The sequence below is a fragment of the Gavia stellata genome, chromosome 9 (assembly GCF_030936135.1).
Source record: "Gavia stellata isolate bGavSte3 chromosome 9, bGavSte3.hap2, whole genome shotgun sequence".
Classification (NCBI taxonomy): Eukaryota; Metazoa; Chordata; class Aves; order Gaviiformes; family Gaviidae; genus Gavia; species Gavia stellata.
Genome location: NC_082602.1, coordinates 37,923,668 through 37,941,500, shown reverse-complemented (window position 1 = coordinate 37,941,500; position 17,833 = coordinate 37,923,668). Strand labels below are relative to the sequence as shown.

General features: G+C 40.7%; 1 protein-coding gene across 1 annotated transcript in view; it reads left to right on the top strand.

The window, feature by feature from the left end:
- Positions 1 to 17,833, top strand: part of ADAM12 (ADAM metallopeptidase domain 12) — a 187,642-nt gene that overhangs the window by 161,597 nt on the left and 8,212 nt on the right. Inside the window, exons 15-20 of the mRNA XM_059820998.1 lie at positions 7,629 to 7,737; positions 7,843 to 8,041; positions 10,501 to 10,578; positions 13,314 to 13,422; positions 16,508 to 16,643; positions 17,286 to 17,394. Of these exons, the coding sequence (XP_059676981.1) occupies positions 7,629 to 7,737; positions 7,843 to 8,041; positions 10,501 to 10,578; positions 13,314 to 13,422; positions 16,508 to 16,643; positions 17,286 to 17,394 (740 nt within the window). The remainder of the gene's footprint in view (positions 1 to 7,628; positions 7,738 to 7,842; positions 8,042 to 10,500; positions 10,579 to 13,313; positions 13,423 to 16,507; positions 16,644 to 17,285; positions 17,395 to 17,833) is intronic.

The following is a 17,833-nucleotide window of genomic DNA, read 5'->3' as shown; positions in this document are numbered from 1 at the left end:
GTATTAACTCAGCATTTTGCTATTGCCTCCAGCATCGCTGGGGACAAGTCATGTCTCCTTCAGCATCTCGCTTGCCCCCTCTCTCACATGGGAAAAACACTTTGAACTCTCCTGAAGAGAAGCATTATTTAGAGCTAGCTTTAATGATTTCTTTTAAACTAACATTTTCCACTCCCTTAGCCTCTTCCAATTCAGTATCTCTCTGCCTTTAACTCTGTTTCAAAACTTATGTATCAATATAATGACACACAGATGTTTCCCTTGGTCAAAACCCTCATCAGAAGTCTACTGAAGAATTTATCTGTTATTTTCACAGGGACTTGGACCATTCAAAATTTTTCTTTTAAAGAGATCTGAAGAAACAATGCCACTGGTGCAGATAGGTTAGCTTGGTCGTGTGGGTACAAGAACATGTTAGAGTAGTTGCAGTTCAAAATTAAACTCCCTACGTGGAACAAACCATGCATCTGATATACTCCTCCGAATCCCACTCGCGTCGTAGAGTTAATATGAGCTCATACAGGCACGTACAATTATAGTCTCCAGTCTTAGTCATACTGGGATTTTTAATCCCCGGGATACAGAGACGTTTTCTCTTGTATAAAGCAAAATCTTATGAACCAGTTTTCCATGCCATGGAAAGTTACTCGGTCAGACTGTTAATAATTTCAGTCGCTGAGAAAAATTCAGCTAAAGGTCAGGGAGCTGAATTACTGCAGCTCCCTTGCCAGGTCTGTTTCCTAATGCAGCACGTCCTCCAAACCCCCCGGGCTCCCCTAATTCTGTCTTGTCTTCCTTCTTGGAGGAATATTCAATATGGGCACTGCTCTGCATGGAGCCTCCAGTGGTCAAGGCTATGGGGATCTGCTTATGAGAAAGATAACTTTGTTAAGAACAGAGCTCAAACAGACTTTAACCGGAATACCCTTATTTGTCTTGGGAATACCCAAGGATAAAGATTTTGAAAGCCAGGCTGGGACATTACCAAACCTGAACTGAAAGGCTTGATTCTGATCACGCTGTTGGAAGTATAAATTAGAAACAATGCCAGTAAAGTAAACCTTCAAGCAGTTTAGCAGATAAGGTTTAAGCAAAAACCAAGGCCTATATTCTGGATTTACAGGCTAGGGATGTGACTATCCACCGCTTGATCACATCTGGTTGGAGTATGAGCTGGCAGATGCAGGGTGGAACGGGAAGAGGGCTAGGTGGGCCACACAGTTGCAAAAATATCATGGGACAGATAAAAAAAATTCCTTCCAGCCTTGCTTGCAGCAGAAAGAGAGACTTGACATTCTAAGATGTTGTCTCTGGACATCGTATCCAAAAGATATATTTGAACCTTTAACTAGACTGTTGCAGTTGATTAAAATTGTTTTTAACAACTGCATGTGTTGGAGTGGAGTGAAGGAGTAGTTGTGGGGTTTCTTAAAAAAAATTCTATACTCTAAAGAGAAAACAGGTCATAGTTCATTTACATTAATTCCTTTTTATTTCTTCCCAGTAGGAGAAAGCCATGTGGAACAAAATACAGTGACTTTTCTTAATATAATATTCAGTATATTGAATTCCTTATCAATGTCTTCTTTTGTGTATCTGTCTTTATTCATCAGATTACAGATGTCCAGCAGCCCACTGATAAACATCAATCTTAATATTTTTAGATCTAGCTAAAGAAAAATGATGAGCACTGTCACAGCTTGTTTACATTAGGCTGAGCAATAGGAACCTGTTTCCAGAAAGAAGTCCTTGCATTTCCTTGGGGATTTTTGCTAGTTTCAACAGATAAATTCAAATCTAATAGAGGAATATTTCTTGCTATTCCCTATCTGCAATAGCATGGAAAGCTTGGTGTGAAAGAGGGGAGGAGCACCTGGGGACAGTCTCTGAAAGTAGCCATGAATTCCTCTTAAAGACCAAGTTCATTCCCAGAACACACCTCAATTCATGTCATTTTTCTCTTTACGGAGCAACATGCATGAATTGCTTGTGACCTTTTTTGTTTCATACTGAAAAATACCAAACTGCACTGATCTGACATATTGATAGTAGTGTGACTGAAGGATACATCGATAGCAACGCACCTCTGTGATGTCTGATACCCCACTGGCATTTTCCAGGAGCAACTAAATACACAGATAAAGCTATTTAACAGAGAGAAATTATTGATTACCAAGAAATAGACGATTCTCAGCTTTAGGCTCATGGCTTTTTCTACATTGACAAGAAAATGATTCTTGAGGGAAGGAAAGGAGATGTTTGTCAGTGTGTTTTCCCACTTTTCCGCAAGAGGGAAAAAAGCAATGATTGTGGGGAGTCGATGGCAGGCATTGACTTAGTAGTTAGAACATACTTAAATTTGTTGCATAGACATGGCCATTTGTTTAGGCAGGAATAATCTTAGTTTTAATGTCAATATTTGTTACAAGGGCCTGTCACTGGTGTAAGAGCTTTGCAGTTTTTTCCACATACAACCCTACAGGCAAAATAGACAGGCTTCCCGTCTAAGTTAGCTGACCAACCCATTGCTAACTGTTTTTTGCAAGAATCCGAATTTATCCAAGCACTGTCAAGATTTGAATTCAGTAAAATCAAGCTATTTTAATCATCACAGATTTATGGCCAGACCTCAGTTTCAGGACTGGTCTTGTTTAATATATTTATCGATGACCTGGATGAGGGGACTGAGTGCTCCCTCAGCAAGTTTGTAGACGACCAAGTCGGCCGGGAGTGTTGATCTGCTGGAGGGCAGGAAGGCTCTGCAGAGGGATCTGGACAGGCTGGATCCATGGGCCGAGGCCAATTGGATGAGGTTCAACAAGGCCAAGTGCCGGGTCCTATACTTGGGTCACAACAACCCCGTGCAACGCTCCAGGAGTGGGGACGAGTGGCTGGAAAGCTGCCTGGCGGAAAAGGACCTGGGGGTGTTGGTCGACAGCCGGCTGAATGTGAGCCAGCAGTGTGCCCAGGTGGCCAAGAAGGCCAACGGCATCCTGGCCTGTATCAGAAATGGTGTGGCCATCAGGAGTAGGGAGGGGATCGTGCCCCTGTACTCGGCGCTGGTGAGGCTGCACCTCGAATGCTGTGTTCAGTTTTGGGCCTCTCACTCCAAGAAGGACATTGAGGTGCTGGAGCGTGTCCAGAGAAGGGCGACGGAGCTGGTGAGGGGTCTGGAGCACAAGTCTGATGAGGAGCGGCTGAGGGAGCTGGGGTTGTTCAGTCTGGAGAAGAGGAGGCTGAGGGGAGACCTCATCGCTCTCTGCAACTGCCTGAAAGGGGGTTGTGGTGAGGTGGGTGTTGGTCTCTTCTCCCAAGTGACAAGTGACAGGGCAAGAGGAAATGGCCTCAAGTTGTGCCAGGGGAGGTTCAGGCTGGATATTAGGAAAAATTTCTTTCCTGAGAGAGCAGTGAAGCATTGGGACAGGCTGCCCAGGGAGGTGGTGGAGTCACCATCACTGGAGGTGTTCAAGGAACGTGTGGACGTGGCACTGTGGGACACGGTTTAATGGGCATGGTGGGGTTGGGTTGGTGGTTGGACTTGATGATCTTACAGGTCTTCTCCAACCTGAACGATTCTGTGATTCTGTGTGATTTTTGGAGATGTGAAAGGCATTAAGCCATATTCTCAGAGGTAGTGAGAGCTAGCATATGCCTTAAATGCAAAAAATAACAGCTCAAACCCATCTCAGTCTGGCACAGACTTAACAACAGGGATCACCAAGATGAAGAGAGAGGCCAAGGGGACCTTGTGGAAAGTTTGCTTTGCATCATCAGTGCAGTAAAACAAACTTAATAAGATATAAAATCCAGGTGCAAATCACATGACAGAGAACTGTATTTTTATGCTTATATTTATTTATACAGTTGTTCATGGTGCTAGTTGGCGTAGCCTGAGCAACACAACTCCAGTCGGAGGTTGTTTTTTTTTCCCCCTCCACACCCATAAACACTGTATAATTTTTTTAAAATAAGTCTCGAGACAAGGTTGGTAACTGAATTGAAATATCTTTCTTTTCCGCTGTCGGCCTGATAACGGGTGTTTCTCTGTTCTTGGAATCAGCACCATGGTCAGAAATTTCTCTCTTTTTCGGAAGACCGGGATGGTATTTTCTCATTGCAGCAGGTCTTGCTCTGATCTGAAATGACACAGCACTTCTGTATCACTTCCAAAAGCGTGGAACATCTCTTTTTTTGCAACCGTATAGGGAAGAAGTGGGCTCATCAATATACACATTTAGAGAAAAAAAAAAAAAAAGTCTCCAGGCTGATAACTGCAGTGGTGAGCTTTGACCTTCTGCAGTTTCAAACGGCTGATTTAATCTCTTGAATAAGGCTTGGCGTGGAAAGGCTGACAGGACCTTAATTACAGGATCACGATACTATAATTATCAATAGCAAAGTGAAATAAACTCTGCTCATCCAGCTCAAAGCACTTAATAACCACTGGAAATCTTTCACAAATCATTTTGCCTTTGCCTGTAGAGGTAGCAAAATAGAGAAAGACAGGACTTTCTGCTTCAGTTTATATGGTGCAATCATGACAAATGGGTTTCCTCCAGAAACACAACATTACAATTCTCTTCCTTAAGCATCCTCTGAAAACCTCCTTTTAACTTGGTAGCTCCATCTGTTCAGCTTCTTACACTCTGATATGTTTTCATCTATAAAAAAGTCCAAATATTGTGAGAAACCAGTCAGGAGAGGGAAGAGCCATCCCGGGCAGCAATGTATTTTGGTTTGATACCAAAGACAGAAATTGAAGCTAGATTTTGGTTTCCAAGCCGCAGATGATCATTGGGTACCAGGTGTTTCCATACACAGCCTGCTCCGAGCCTGGCAGGGGAGCATTTTTTTGTACTCCAAGAGATCTGTTTTCTTGTCAAGTATTATTGGTTGGAGTTAAAGCTCACTGTCTGAGCCCTGCAAGGATGCTGCAGATGTGTTCTTCTTCCTGCAGGCTGCTTTCCATCATGCGGAGCACACTTGACTTCTACATTCAAAAAACCCAACCAAATGAAAAGAGTTTCACCAGGTGAAAGAGGAAGATAAATACCTTAAACGGTCTTAGTATTTCAGTGAGCCCTTTCTCCCTCTAACACGATTTTTTTAGTAAGTCTTTGTTAGGTCACTTACAGTCAAAGCACAGGACATGAGCATTCATTTTGCTTTTGGCAGCTTTTGGAGCCACACACCACTCTGGGGAAAGTGTGTCTGTGCTCTGGGCTGCTGCTGACACATCTCCAAAGAAGCCTCCAGTCATTGCAATAATAAGCCATTGGTGAACTAGTTGGGGCACAAAGCTCCTGGACAAGAAAAAAATAAGACCCATAGCAATGGCATATGGTCGTGGTACATGGGTGGGGGGCTTATTCCTCTGGCAAGGTAGGTCTGAGCAAGTCGGTCTTTGCAGATGTGGGAGAAAAAGCAGTTTTACTTGGCATCTTGCTTACAGCATGTTTTTTTCCTTCCCTCCCCTTCCCTTCTAAAGCTGGCATAGTATATGCACATGTTAATGTTTGTATCAAGCTGAATAGTTAATGTGCCTGCCCTGGAAAGATGAGGAGGAATCTACATGCTGAAAATGGAAATTTTACTTTTGCTCTTTGCACAGCGCCTTGTCTGGATGCTTTTGTTGATTTTTTGATTATTGCTTGTGGTTTAATGACAAGAAGTGAAAGAATCCTGTGTGAGTCCCTTTTAATAGTTCCAGATTTGAGAAATATTCTGAACTCAGCAAGCTTGATCGTAATCTTCCAAAGAATTTCAAGCTCTTGTCCTGCTCTCCAGGGAACCAGCAGCTCATATTCAGTTCCTTCTGTGCCTTTCTTTCTGAGTTTTCCAGTTTCAGTATGTAAAAATGTTAGAAGGAAAGAAGGGTGCCATCTTAAGCCTCTCCCAGTTTTAATATTTAATCCTTAATAGCATTAGATTCCTGTTCAGCAGTATATAATATTAGTCAAGCTTCTGACTGTAAAATGGAGATAATTAATTGAGGCTTTAATCTTTGAGTTATTAGTTAAAAGATCCACACTGACTGCAAGTTTTACGCTCATACTTGTATTTTTGTCTCCAGGAATTTGACAAACACCCCCCTTTTTTTTTTAAAAAAACCTTCTTCCTCTTTGAAGGCTTTCAAATGAAATCTTCAGGATGGTTTAAATAAATGATGTGGTTTACCCACAGTTAGAGGCGTACACACTTGGAAGTGGCTCAAAACATTTGAAAAAAAAAATGCAACATTAACTCAGATACTCTCTCTGTTAAAGATCAGGGAACACTGTAGAAATGGTATATTCTCAGCCTTTAGGCTATCACATCATGCGTTACCAGTTCTTTTTGGTTTAGTTTGTCTGGTCTGTCAAAAGTACAAAAATGCATCTAGCAGATATCTGTTAAGAGTTTAGCCAGTGTATCTCCTTGCAACCTTGTCTCCTCAAAGCAAGGCTGTCTATTGGAATAGTTGAAATGTTGGCAATGATTTGATTGTGCTATTAATTATCTTCATGGAAAGAAAATATATGGTAGTAAAGGGCCCTAGCAAAGGGCCTCTTAATCTTACAAAGAGCAGCAATTATTGGCTGGAAATAAAAGCCACACTTCACATTAAAACAAAGGGATTAAATTCTAATACATGGACTAATTAATCATTGCAACACTCAAACCAGGGAAGTAGATCCTCCACCTCAGACATTTCAGATGAATGCATGCATCTTCCCCTAGAAGATGTTCAAGACTTGGTCATAATTTGGGAAAAAATGGACAGGAGAGTGTCTGTATAAGACATTAGATGTTCTAATGTTACATTCTAACTTCTAAAAGGTAGGGATGAGTAATCTGTCTGCACAAACATTTCCAGCACTACTCCCATCAGGGAGGTTCCTTTGCTGTTAGGATATGTCTCCATCTAAAAGACTATGGTAGATAAGAACCAGATGCTGCTTGTCTTCCCAGATTCCTACTTCTACCACCATGGTAGAAATGACCCTTCTTTCAAGTCAGCCTTTCCTCTCAGGAGTGAATTTACTGAAGATTGAGGTGGGGATGGGTTCTCTTCCTCTCCCCAGTATCTTAGCTTGAGCTAACAGCAGCATATTCTGTTTGCTATGTCATGTGTTCGTGTTTTTACAGTCATATAGCACTCTAGTTTGCAACTAGATTTTTTCTGGTTTCTTGTTGTTCTGGATTGCACTTAAAAAGGCCTTTCTTGAAAAGTATTTTGTTTGGCTTCAGCTCTTGGGCTTTCACTAGAATCACGTGGACTCCTGTAAAAAGAAGGGAGTTAACTTACCAGCTGGCCTTTGTCTTTCTTCACCAAACTAGATTTGGCATTTTCTGAAAGTTTTTGTGTCCTAGGAGGATTCAGAAGAGGGATATCATCTAGAGAAATTCTGAAAGAGAATGAGTTCTGCATTGTCTATTGCTCAGCATTGCCAAGAGAGACAAATAACAGTGGAAAACCCTCACATTCAGGCTCTTCAATTAGCATGCTGATCCAGCACAACTGTTTTGTTGTGCTTCATCAATATGCAGATCACATCTTACCTTCCCCTAAAGCATCAGTGGAGCTCAAAGACAATTATTAAAAACACCTTGTATGAGATGAAAGTTCTGATTAGGTTTTGTTTCAGGTGCGAAACCTGCTCCTGGGATCTGCTTTGAGAGAGTCAATTCTGCAGGTGATCCTTACGGCAACTGTGGCAAAGACTCCAAGAGCTCCTTTGCTAAATGTGAACCCAGGTAGGGTCTCCCTACAAACACAGGAACAGATGCAAGGGCGGTGGGACAGGGCGTATAACATTTAAAATCATTTAACTGGTTTTTGGTTTTGTTTGTTTCCTTCAGAGATGCTAAATGTGGAAAAATTCAGTGTCAAGGGGGAGCAAACCGACCTGTCATTGGTACCAATGCTGTTTCCATAGAAACCAATATCCCACTTCAGGAAGGCGGCAAGATTCTGTGTCGTGGTACCCACGTGTATTTGGGTGACGATATGCCGGATCCTGGTCTTGTGCTGTCAGGAACCAAGTGTGAAGATGGAAAAGTAAGGTTCCGAAATACTCCCAAACAAGGAGAACATCACTACCCTCACGCTGCCAAGTATTTTGTACTAAACTGACTGGGTTTTGCTTTGGGATTATTTTTTTTCCACAAAAGAATTGTTTCTTATGCTCGCAGTCAGATTTTTACTCCCTTCTTCTTTTGGCCACTGTTCTGGATGACAGATTTGCAGATGCAATGCAAGTTGCTTAAGTTTATAACTGATTTTTTGAGGACAGTCCCAAGTATCTGTCCATGTAGGCTAGAGGTTGTCTGCAAAACAAGTACAGCAAAATACATTACAGGCTTGCTAATGAATTGCTGAGGAGTTCAGTGTATTCACTTTCCCAGTGTCTATGGCATTGCAAAATTGCCATTAACTTCACTTTAGGTTTCAAAATGTGTTATATCTGCTGATTATGACTTCCCCCTGCTTTTTTTTCTTGCAGGAAAACTATCTCTGGATGCACCATTAGAATAATATGAACCCATTGATGTTCAGCCATGAAAACTGATTTTTGCAATCATTTTTTGCAAACTTTGTGAATTATCTGATGTGAATGTAATCCAAATTTCATATGGTTATCTCATTCTTAGGTTTTCTTTTGTGAGAAAAGGAACAGAGAAAGGTGGGAGACAGCCATGAGTTTACGGGGGGGAGGAATGGAAAGGAACCCAAGAACTATTCAAATGAAGAAGGTTTCCATACCCTCAGTGGATTACTTGCAAAGAGAAAAAAAGGGCTTTGATAATCTGTGGTAAATTCAAATAAGCCTCTGAATTTCTGAATGCTTTTGAGTTACGTTGGATTATCACACTGCGTTGGGAACAGGTTTAAAATACATCCCTAGTGGAACTACAGTTCTGTTACAGGAAAACAACTCTTAGAACATTTCTAAGTCAATCTTTTATAAAACGTCTTTTCAAAGAAAATGCAACGCTGGGAAAGCACCCCATTATGTTTTACTAATGAGTATTTAATCTTTCTAATCTATCTAATCATACACATACGTACTATAGAATACACAGGCTAATACTTATGAAATTGTATGTTTTACTTTGAGGACATTAGTGCGTTTGTATTATGGATTAAGAATATGAATTTAAATATTCTTGAGTTTTCTAAGCTGAAGATACACAATTTGAAATGCAGCCATTTTAATGTGATCAAAATTCTGTGTGCTACTGCACTATGAATATTTGAATTGCGAATACTGCTGTAATCAGACCATATTCTCTACATGCATGCATGTTGATGCCAATTCACTCTAATTTCCTTTCCATTTTTTCTTCTCCCCAGGGGATAAGTGCCCTGATTAAGCATCCCTGTTGTCTCCTTCAACGCTATTCCCTGCTTAATGCTAATTATTGTGACTGACTTTTAGTACTACTGAACTGAACTGCAGTTAAACATGAGCAAAACTGTGCAGTGATTTTTTTCTCTTTTTTTTTTGGTCAACATAGCATAGTAACAGTTATTCCAGTCCTAATTTCTTCTTTTTTCAGTTTTGAGTAGGATAACTTCTCGTTACTGGCATCTTCATCGGTCATTTCATTTTTTGATGGTATTATTAGATGGTACTAATCTTGCTTTACCTCTGTTTTCAGCTATATTGGCAGAGTAAAGTTTACCTGTAATGACTGGAAAATGAAAAAAATCGAATTTTATTATTTTGCAAATGCTATTTGTTTACTTCCATTTCCTGTAAGATTATTATCACATTTTAAATATGGTTGGTTTATATTTGACACAAAAAAAATGTTTAGCTTGGGAAAACTCTTACAAAGGTCTCAGTTTTGCTGAAGAATGATGATGAGCCCCTATATATCAATGACTTCAGTTAATTCAGGCTGTCCTGGGTCCAAGTTCTGCACTAGCAGGAAAAAGTATTGCGCTATTGATATAAACAGAACTATGCTAATTTACACCATGAGGGGAGCTGAGCCTTTCCTTGAGGAATCATCTGCTGCTGTGAAGACATGAATGCAGCCAGATCAGGTACATGAAAGAATCCTGCTCAGTGCATTCCTAGTCCTGAAAAAATGCAAATTACTGGGTTTTGAAATGGCTTTAAAAAAAACCCCAAACCCCAGCGGCTCACCGCTAGTTCCACTTCAGTGAAACTGTGAGTGTTTATTTACACAAGCTCAGCATATCAAACAAATATGAGCTATGTCTGAAATTCAGTATTGGCCAGGATGCCGACCAAGCGCGGCATCAGCTTCCACAGATTTGGACCTAGAAGATTTATTTACAAAGGCCTAAGAAGACGAAACCTAATTCTGGTGTCCTTATCTTTTTGTCAATGTAACATCAATGCAGCATGTGTACTGGGAAACCTTTAATTGCTAAAAGAGCCATTGATGGATGAGGAGATGTACAGAGAGCTGGAGAGGGACGTGATGCCTTGTGAGCACCAGCGGTTCCGTCCCTATTAAAACTCCTTTTCTCTTATTTTGCAGATTTGCCTTAATCGCCAGTGCCAGAATACGAGTGTTTTTGGTGTACATAAATGTGCAACGAAGTGCCATGGACGTGGAGTAAGCAATATAGGAACACTTTTTTTACAATCAGTCAGTAAACACTGGACAAGAAATCACTTTATGTAATAGCTTTGGGATCTATGATTGTTTGTAATATATCAGTCAAAGTCACTGCAATACTTTTTTATTACGTGTTTCCATTTTCAGTGTCCCTTATATGAACTGCAAATAATGAAATTATTTTTATTTAACAAAGAAATATTTATCAGGTAGTAATTATCTTGTTCTTAATTAACAGTGGCTCAAAGGATAAAAGGAATTTTGTCATCTTCAAAGCAATTTTAAATCTAACCTTCCTTCATGAAGAATTCCCATTAACATTAAAAAGATACAGTTTCTATGTGGATACAGAGAAGTTAAAATATTCATTTGAATGGAGAGTCAAATGGAAAATCATTTCCAAAAGCATTAAAATAAAGTAAAACCATATTGATGAGTTTCATGGTATGAAAGTGGTGTGGGATGAAAAATTTGATGATAGCAGTTAATAATGTCAAAGTGTTTTGAAAGCTAGTTTATATTATGAAAATGTTAATTGTGTCAAGCTATGCCTTATTAACCTTGATTTGCTGATGGTCTGTTTGTTTCTGTGAAAAGCTGCGGCAACCACATTGGAAGAGCCATACAAAATTCTCTGTCCTCTCCTGAGAAGGGATTTTCATTTGCTTTAACTTATTTTATTGTCCCGTGTTTGAAAACCTGTGCAGTGTTGATGGTGCCGCATGGTATCACTGTGCTGGAATGAGCGTCAGCTTAGACTGGTATCTTTATGTCTGACCGATGGAGAACCTCTGGTGACTCCTGAGTAGCAAAAAATGACCTCGTGGCAATTTAGATGGGGACTCCTGTAGCACTTTAATTTAAAAAATAATGCTTAACGAATGATATTTTTAATTATCTTACTTTGAAAAGTAAGTCTTTTTTTTTTTTTTTTTTTGCATTTTACATGACCATAGCCAGTCTAAGCTATGTGAATGATATTTAAATGCTCTGCAGACAGAGCCAGTATGGTCGTTCTGAAAGCCTGCCAGCTGACCTTGCCAGAAAAATGCATGTTTGCAAACTCCTGTGAACTACCTAGTGTCTTACTCAGAAACCCATTTATGAATCTATTGTGTAGTTTCTCCACGGTGGTGGTAGACCAGTGATGATTAGTGTTAGCACAGAATTAAGGACCATGTTGGCAACTAGCCCTAAGCCCAAAAACTTTATTTAAAAATTCATTTGAGCATCTACAAGTGACTATTCCATCTTTGTCCTGTGCAAGAACATTTTTGGCCCGTTCAGTTCGTGTATTCTGTTGCTACAGCATGGAGCTTCAGCCTCTGTATTAGTCACATAGCCACTGCTTGGGTGGGAGCAAAAGGAAATGAAAAGCAGTCCTTCTTTTGATGGGTGATTGGGACTGCGGGACCGTGTGAGGAAAAAGCCATGAGTCCGCCAGCTCCTTCTGCTCAGTGCAGTGGGAACAAGCTGATGTTAATGATGCCCTGTACTCGGCGCTGGTGAGGCCGCACCTCGAATGCTGTGTTCAGTTTTGGGCCCCTCACTCCAAGAAGGACATTGAGGTGCTGGAGCGTGTCCAGAGAAGGGCGACGGAGCTGGTGAGGGGTCTGGAGCACAAGTCTGATGAGGAGCGGCTGAGGGAGCTGGGGGTGTTCAGTCTGGAGAAGAGGAGGCTGAGGGGAGACCGCATCACTCTCTACAACTCCCTGAAAGGGGGTTGTGGTGAGGTGGGTGTTGGTCTCTTCTCCCAAGTCACAAGTGACAGGACAAGAGGAAATGGGCTCAAGTTGTGCCAGGGGAGGTTTAGACTGGATATTAGGAAAAATTTCTTCGGTGAGAGAGCAGTGAAGCATTGGGACAGGCTGCCCAGGGAGGTGGTGGAGTCACCGTCCCTGGAGGTGTTCAAGGAACGTGTGGATGTGGCACTGTGGGACATGGTTTAATGGGCATGGTGGGGTTAGTTGATGGTTGGACTTGATGATCTTACAGGTCTTTTCCAGCTTTAGTGATTCTGTGATTCTATGGTTGCCAGCCCTTTGGAGCTCTCTTGTTCTGCAGGGAGCATTTGGTAAATCAGGTCTTGCTAGTTGTTCCTTAACTCAGATTAAATCACCAGAACACTGAGGACTGTATCTTTATAGCCAGTGCAGGTATGATGATATGAAAGGGAGGGTTTCCTCAGCCCTGATTCCAATTTCACACATTCTTCCAGCAACTGGTTCATCTTAGACCTGGGGGATGTGAGCAGTGGAAAAATCAGTATGCGGCCTAGTGCCAGCCCTTGATGGACAGGAGTGTTCAAGTGGGCTGACAACGCTTTACAGCATTAACAGCATAGAGAGACTCTTGTTCCTGTGACAGCAGAAGGAACAGAAGTTAGAAAGCAGATAATGTTGCTGCTGGAGGCAAAGAGAGAATAAGACTTAAGAGGTGTGTGATTATCCTTATTATTATTGAAGCTGTCAGCTGGTGCAACTCTAACAATTACCTGCCAAGTAAATAATGCTTTTTTAGGATCCCTGTTATTCCATGGTGTCTTGCATTTGGAGTTGCTCTGTGCCACCTTAGCTGTGCCAGTAGGCAGATACCAGTACATCTCTTTTCTTCTGTAAGTTTTATTTCTTTCAGATGTGTCGCTATCTCATTAGGAGGCCTTATCAGCCAGTGCTGCTCTCAGATGTATAAGGAAATCCTTTTCATGTTAAGCCATTTGTCTTGTTTTGCAGGTCTGCAATAATAAGAAGAACTGTCACTGCGAGGCTGACTGGGCCCCCCCCTACTGTGACAAGCCAGGGTTTGGTGGCAGCGTGGACAGCGGACCAATTAGGCAAGCAGGTTAGTGGTAATTCATGCTTTACCTGTTATTTCCATGATAAAGAATGGAAATACAAATTGTCCTCTTTTAAGCAATGAGCTTACAAGACTGGGAAATAAGTCAGTAAATCAAATAGCTTAATCCAAATGCATTGGCACCAACTTGAAAATTTAGTGAAGCAAAACCAAGGCTAGCAGAGTGCATCAATTTTCTTGCATAACTAAAGACATAGTGGTCCTGGCAGGTTCTTTTCTTTGCCTTGCCTTGCCTTGCCTTGCCTTCCCTTGCCTTCCTTTTCTTTTCAAGATATACGGTCAAGTTTAGTAGCTCACTGCAATAAGTAAGAAATGGTGTTGATATAAGCCAAGGATGAGGAGCTAACTCCCACACTTGAGCTAATCCTGTTGCCATGGTAGATGAACGTTGCAGTGCTCTTGGATTCACCTTGAGATATACCAAGCTCCAGTGTTCTCCAGTGAGTGCATCAGGACAGAACTACCTTATTGTACACATAACCTGCTTCTGTAGTTGTGTGCCTAATGAAGAGTGGATATTGCAATGATTATAAATGCAAAATTATTGCATGATCAAAAATCAGAAATATATTTGATATTGTGCTTCTAAGGAGGATCTTTTCTATTGTGGAAAATAGCAGATTTCTGGCCCTATCAGATTAAAACTGTATTTTATAGACAGCTCCCACTAATTTACCAGAAGTTGTCCTCACATATGATAGTGGTAGGAGACGTGCATTTTTCTATAATTGTATTTCAATTTCCCCTTGTTCAATCTGCAGAACATTGGCTATAGTATCTTACTTCACCTTTGGCCAACCTCAGAAAGAATTACTTCTACACATTGTGAACTTTTATAGGATTTGATAATGATCACATGCCATTTTTTCCCCAGAGTACTGTAACTTTAGTGACTTCCACAGAGATGTTCCTGATTTATGTCTGAGTAAGTGACAGGACAAATGCTCTACTCACATAGACATATATGAACTAAAACTTTCTGGAAAATGATCTGCATGTTTTCATATGAATAGTGCTATTCAAAACCAAAATGGATTGTATTCTCTACATGCCAGATCCTGCAGTGATTTGTAATACTGGATTTATGACATCACAGTCATTTCCATGGCAAAGCTTCACATTATGATTTTGCTATTGAAAGATCTTTTTTTTAAATACCTATTAGTCAGTAAGACAGCAAAGAAACCGTGCTCAGGCACTGAACAAGTGTGATTACTTGGTGTTAAACGTTTTCTTTTAAGATTTGCTCTAAAGCATTACAGTCCTTTTTCAGCTTACCTGAAAGCTAAGTATATAGTAATCTACAAAATAGATTATAATAATGTGCTGCATAGGCAATGATAACTGGAGAAGACAAATATAGAACATCTTTGATAATTCTTGCATTTTGTGTTTTGGAAGCCACCACTTCAATTTAACAGAAAAGTGTTTTAACAATAGTTTAGTATCGTGGGGTAGTTCCACGATTTTTCTCTAGAGACAGTGCTACATTCAGTAATACTGGGAATAAACAGATATGGAAAGTGCTAGAGGATCTGATTTTCTATCGCTGACACTTGGATTTAAATATGAACACTTGATGGGGTGGTTTGGATTATGATCTGAGTAGTTTGCACATCTCTACATCAAATTATGGAGGATTAGCTCAATAAAATACTTTCATCTTAGTCAAACAAGGCACATGGTCTCATTAGTAACTGATTTTACCCGGCTGACTTAGAATAAACCTACGTGTTTGACACTCTCTATTTTTCTTACAAAGAAGCCTTAAATATTTAATTGTTAAGTAGAGATGTTAATTAATTTAAATTGCATAATGTTAGCTTATTAATTTTATTAATCTTTTAGAGATGGTGAGGGATTTATTATTCTGCAGGGCTATGCGGTAAAAAGCATAGCACTTCATGCCCCATCGAGCCCCACGTGTAGCCTGGTCGGTCAGTGTTGCTGACTGTTCAGCAGCACCCGAGTGAGCTTAGGCCAGCAGACGAGAGCCAGCTGGCTGAAAATCAATCAGGATAAGACTGAGACAGTGATGATATGTTACCAGAGCAAAGATTAAAGGTGTTTCTCCTACTGTGGGAGTGTGCATTTTTTAGGTCAGCAGTCCTGGAGAATCACAACATCCTCTCCTCCAGGCAATGATCATATCACATATCCATAACGATCAGAGCTGCTGCTTACCTCTTCCTAAAAATAAGGCTTTCTTTCAGCTGCAAGTCATCTAGGCAGGGTTCACCTCACCATCGTGCCTCACTTAGGTCCCAGCAAGGCACTTAAAGCCGCTTAAAGCGCTCTGAAAACTGGAACGAGTACAGAAGGCTGCAGCCCCTTGCTATGCAGAGCATCCCTCTGAGAGCACGCAGCACTGTTGCTGAAGGCTTTCCTTCTGCTTGCCTCCAGATTGGATTTGACAGCTAGCTGGGCTGGACCACAGCACTCCGGACTTCAGACTGTTTGCCCAGTGTTAAAGCACAATGAAACCCTTAAAATCTGGTTAGGAAGAAGCTAGGGTTACTGCTTATGGTTTAGGGACAGAATATTTAAAAGCTTGCACTTTACCGAACTATCATCTAGGCATTTCTGTCCCTTTTCTCCCCCTCTCAGCCTCTGTCTCCCTCCCACCCTGGCAGCAGGCAGCCCACGAAGAAGGTGCCAGTCGGCACTGCTATGGCCACCATCCTTGGGTGTCTGGATGAGGCCAACAGCCCGTGCACCTTATGGCCCCATTTGCAGGTGACAACCTAAGCAGGACCTGAACACAGAGCACATGGAGACGGTCATGTTTGGACCCAGACACCCGGCTAGAATAGAATAGTTCAGTTGGAAGGGACCTACACCATTCTATTTTAACCAATTTTTTCCCCAATGTTAAAGAAATAACTTTAAAACAGACCAAAATCCAAGCATCAGGCTAGAAGAAGTAAGAGTTTCAGTCTTTAATTCATAGTTTATTCACTTCATCTGCATTGCAGTTAGAAACCCGGGCCAGGCAGCAATGTCCTGCTCCATCCCCGTAACACATCAAGATGGCTCTCGATCGAAGTTAACTCAATGTGTTTTGTTGCAGATAATAAGAGTTTAACCATTGGAGTGCTGATAACCATTCTGTGCCTTATCTTTGCTGGATCAATCATGTATCTGAAAAGGAAGACTTTCATGAGATGGTTGTTTACAAGTAAAAAGACAACAATAGAGAAACTGAGGTATGATCATTTTCCCTAATTATACTCTACCAGGTATCGGTAGAAAGTAGCTCTAAACATGGCAGCTCTCATCTTGACATTCATCGCAGAATGGTGTGAATATGTTAGAAAGAGCCAGCCTTAACAAAAATATTCACCGAGTATTAACCACGGCGTTTTGCCTGGTTTACTTTAACTTTATTGATTGTCAGTAAGTAACGTAGGTTTTGGTGTAACTATATACCGCTTTTCTTTTGTGATTAAAAAATTAAGAAGTGAAGGAAGTAGTGCCTTTATTTTCATTTGCTTGAAATAGTTTCATTACATTGCATGGTCTTTTATCTAAACTCAGTCGAGTGAGCTGAAACGTTCATATTTGAGGTCATTACTGTTTAAATGCTAGATTCATTAGAATAGTCTCTTGGGTGTTACAAAGCTGCATTTCCACAGATTGCAGAAGCTAATTTAACAGACTACTGGTTTCCAAAAAATCAATATTTATTTTTATTCTTGCATTATAACGCTAGACAATTTTTACTTTCCTTGTTTACTATAAAAAGTCAGAAAGTCCTTGCAAAATCTCATTCTGAAAAGAGGCTACTGTTTAAAAAAAATGTTATAAAGCAGAACATTGTGTTCAATAAACATATGTTTGTACTGCAGGTCTGTGAGTCCAGCAAGACCTTCCAGTTCATCTGAGCCTAATCATGTTCATACCACGTCTCTCAGTAAAAATCTCATCATGAAGCCACAAAATACAAACATACAAAAAGTGAGTCCCTGCATAGTTTAAAAAAAAAGGGGTGGGGGGGAGGGGGAGAAAAAAGTATATTATGTATTTTGGATCTCATTTAAGCAATTTACTATAACACAATTATTACACGATCTTAATATCATGTAGAACTAACAATATGTAAAACGGGAGAAGATGTAGGCTTCAAAATACATTTCTGGCTTCCAAGTTTTAGACAGGTAGCGATATCAAGTGCAGAAAAGAAATAGTTTAGTCTCTGGGATAGAGCCAGCCGGCTTACATCAGAACATTACATCTGACCCGTGAAGGATTAGTGCTTGAGTAGGACTCTGGAAGCTCTTAATTGCTTCTCTGGTCGCAGAGGTGTTGAAGGTAGCTAAAAGCAGAGTAGAAGAGAAAAGCAAGTGAGTAAGATTGTAAAGTAGCAATGCTTATGTCAACTCTTGAAGTTTATAAC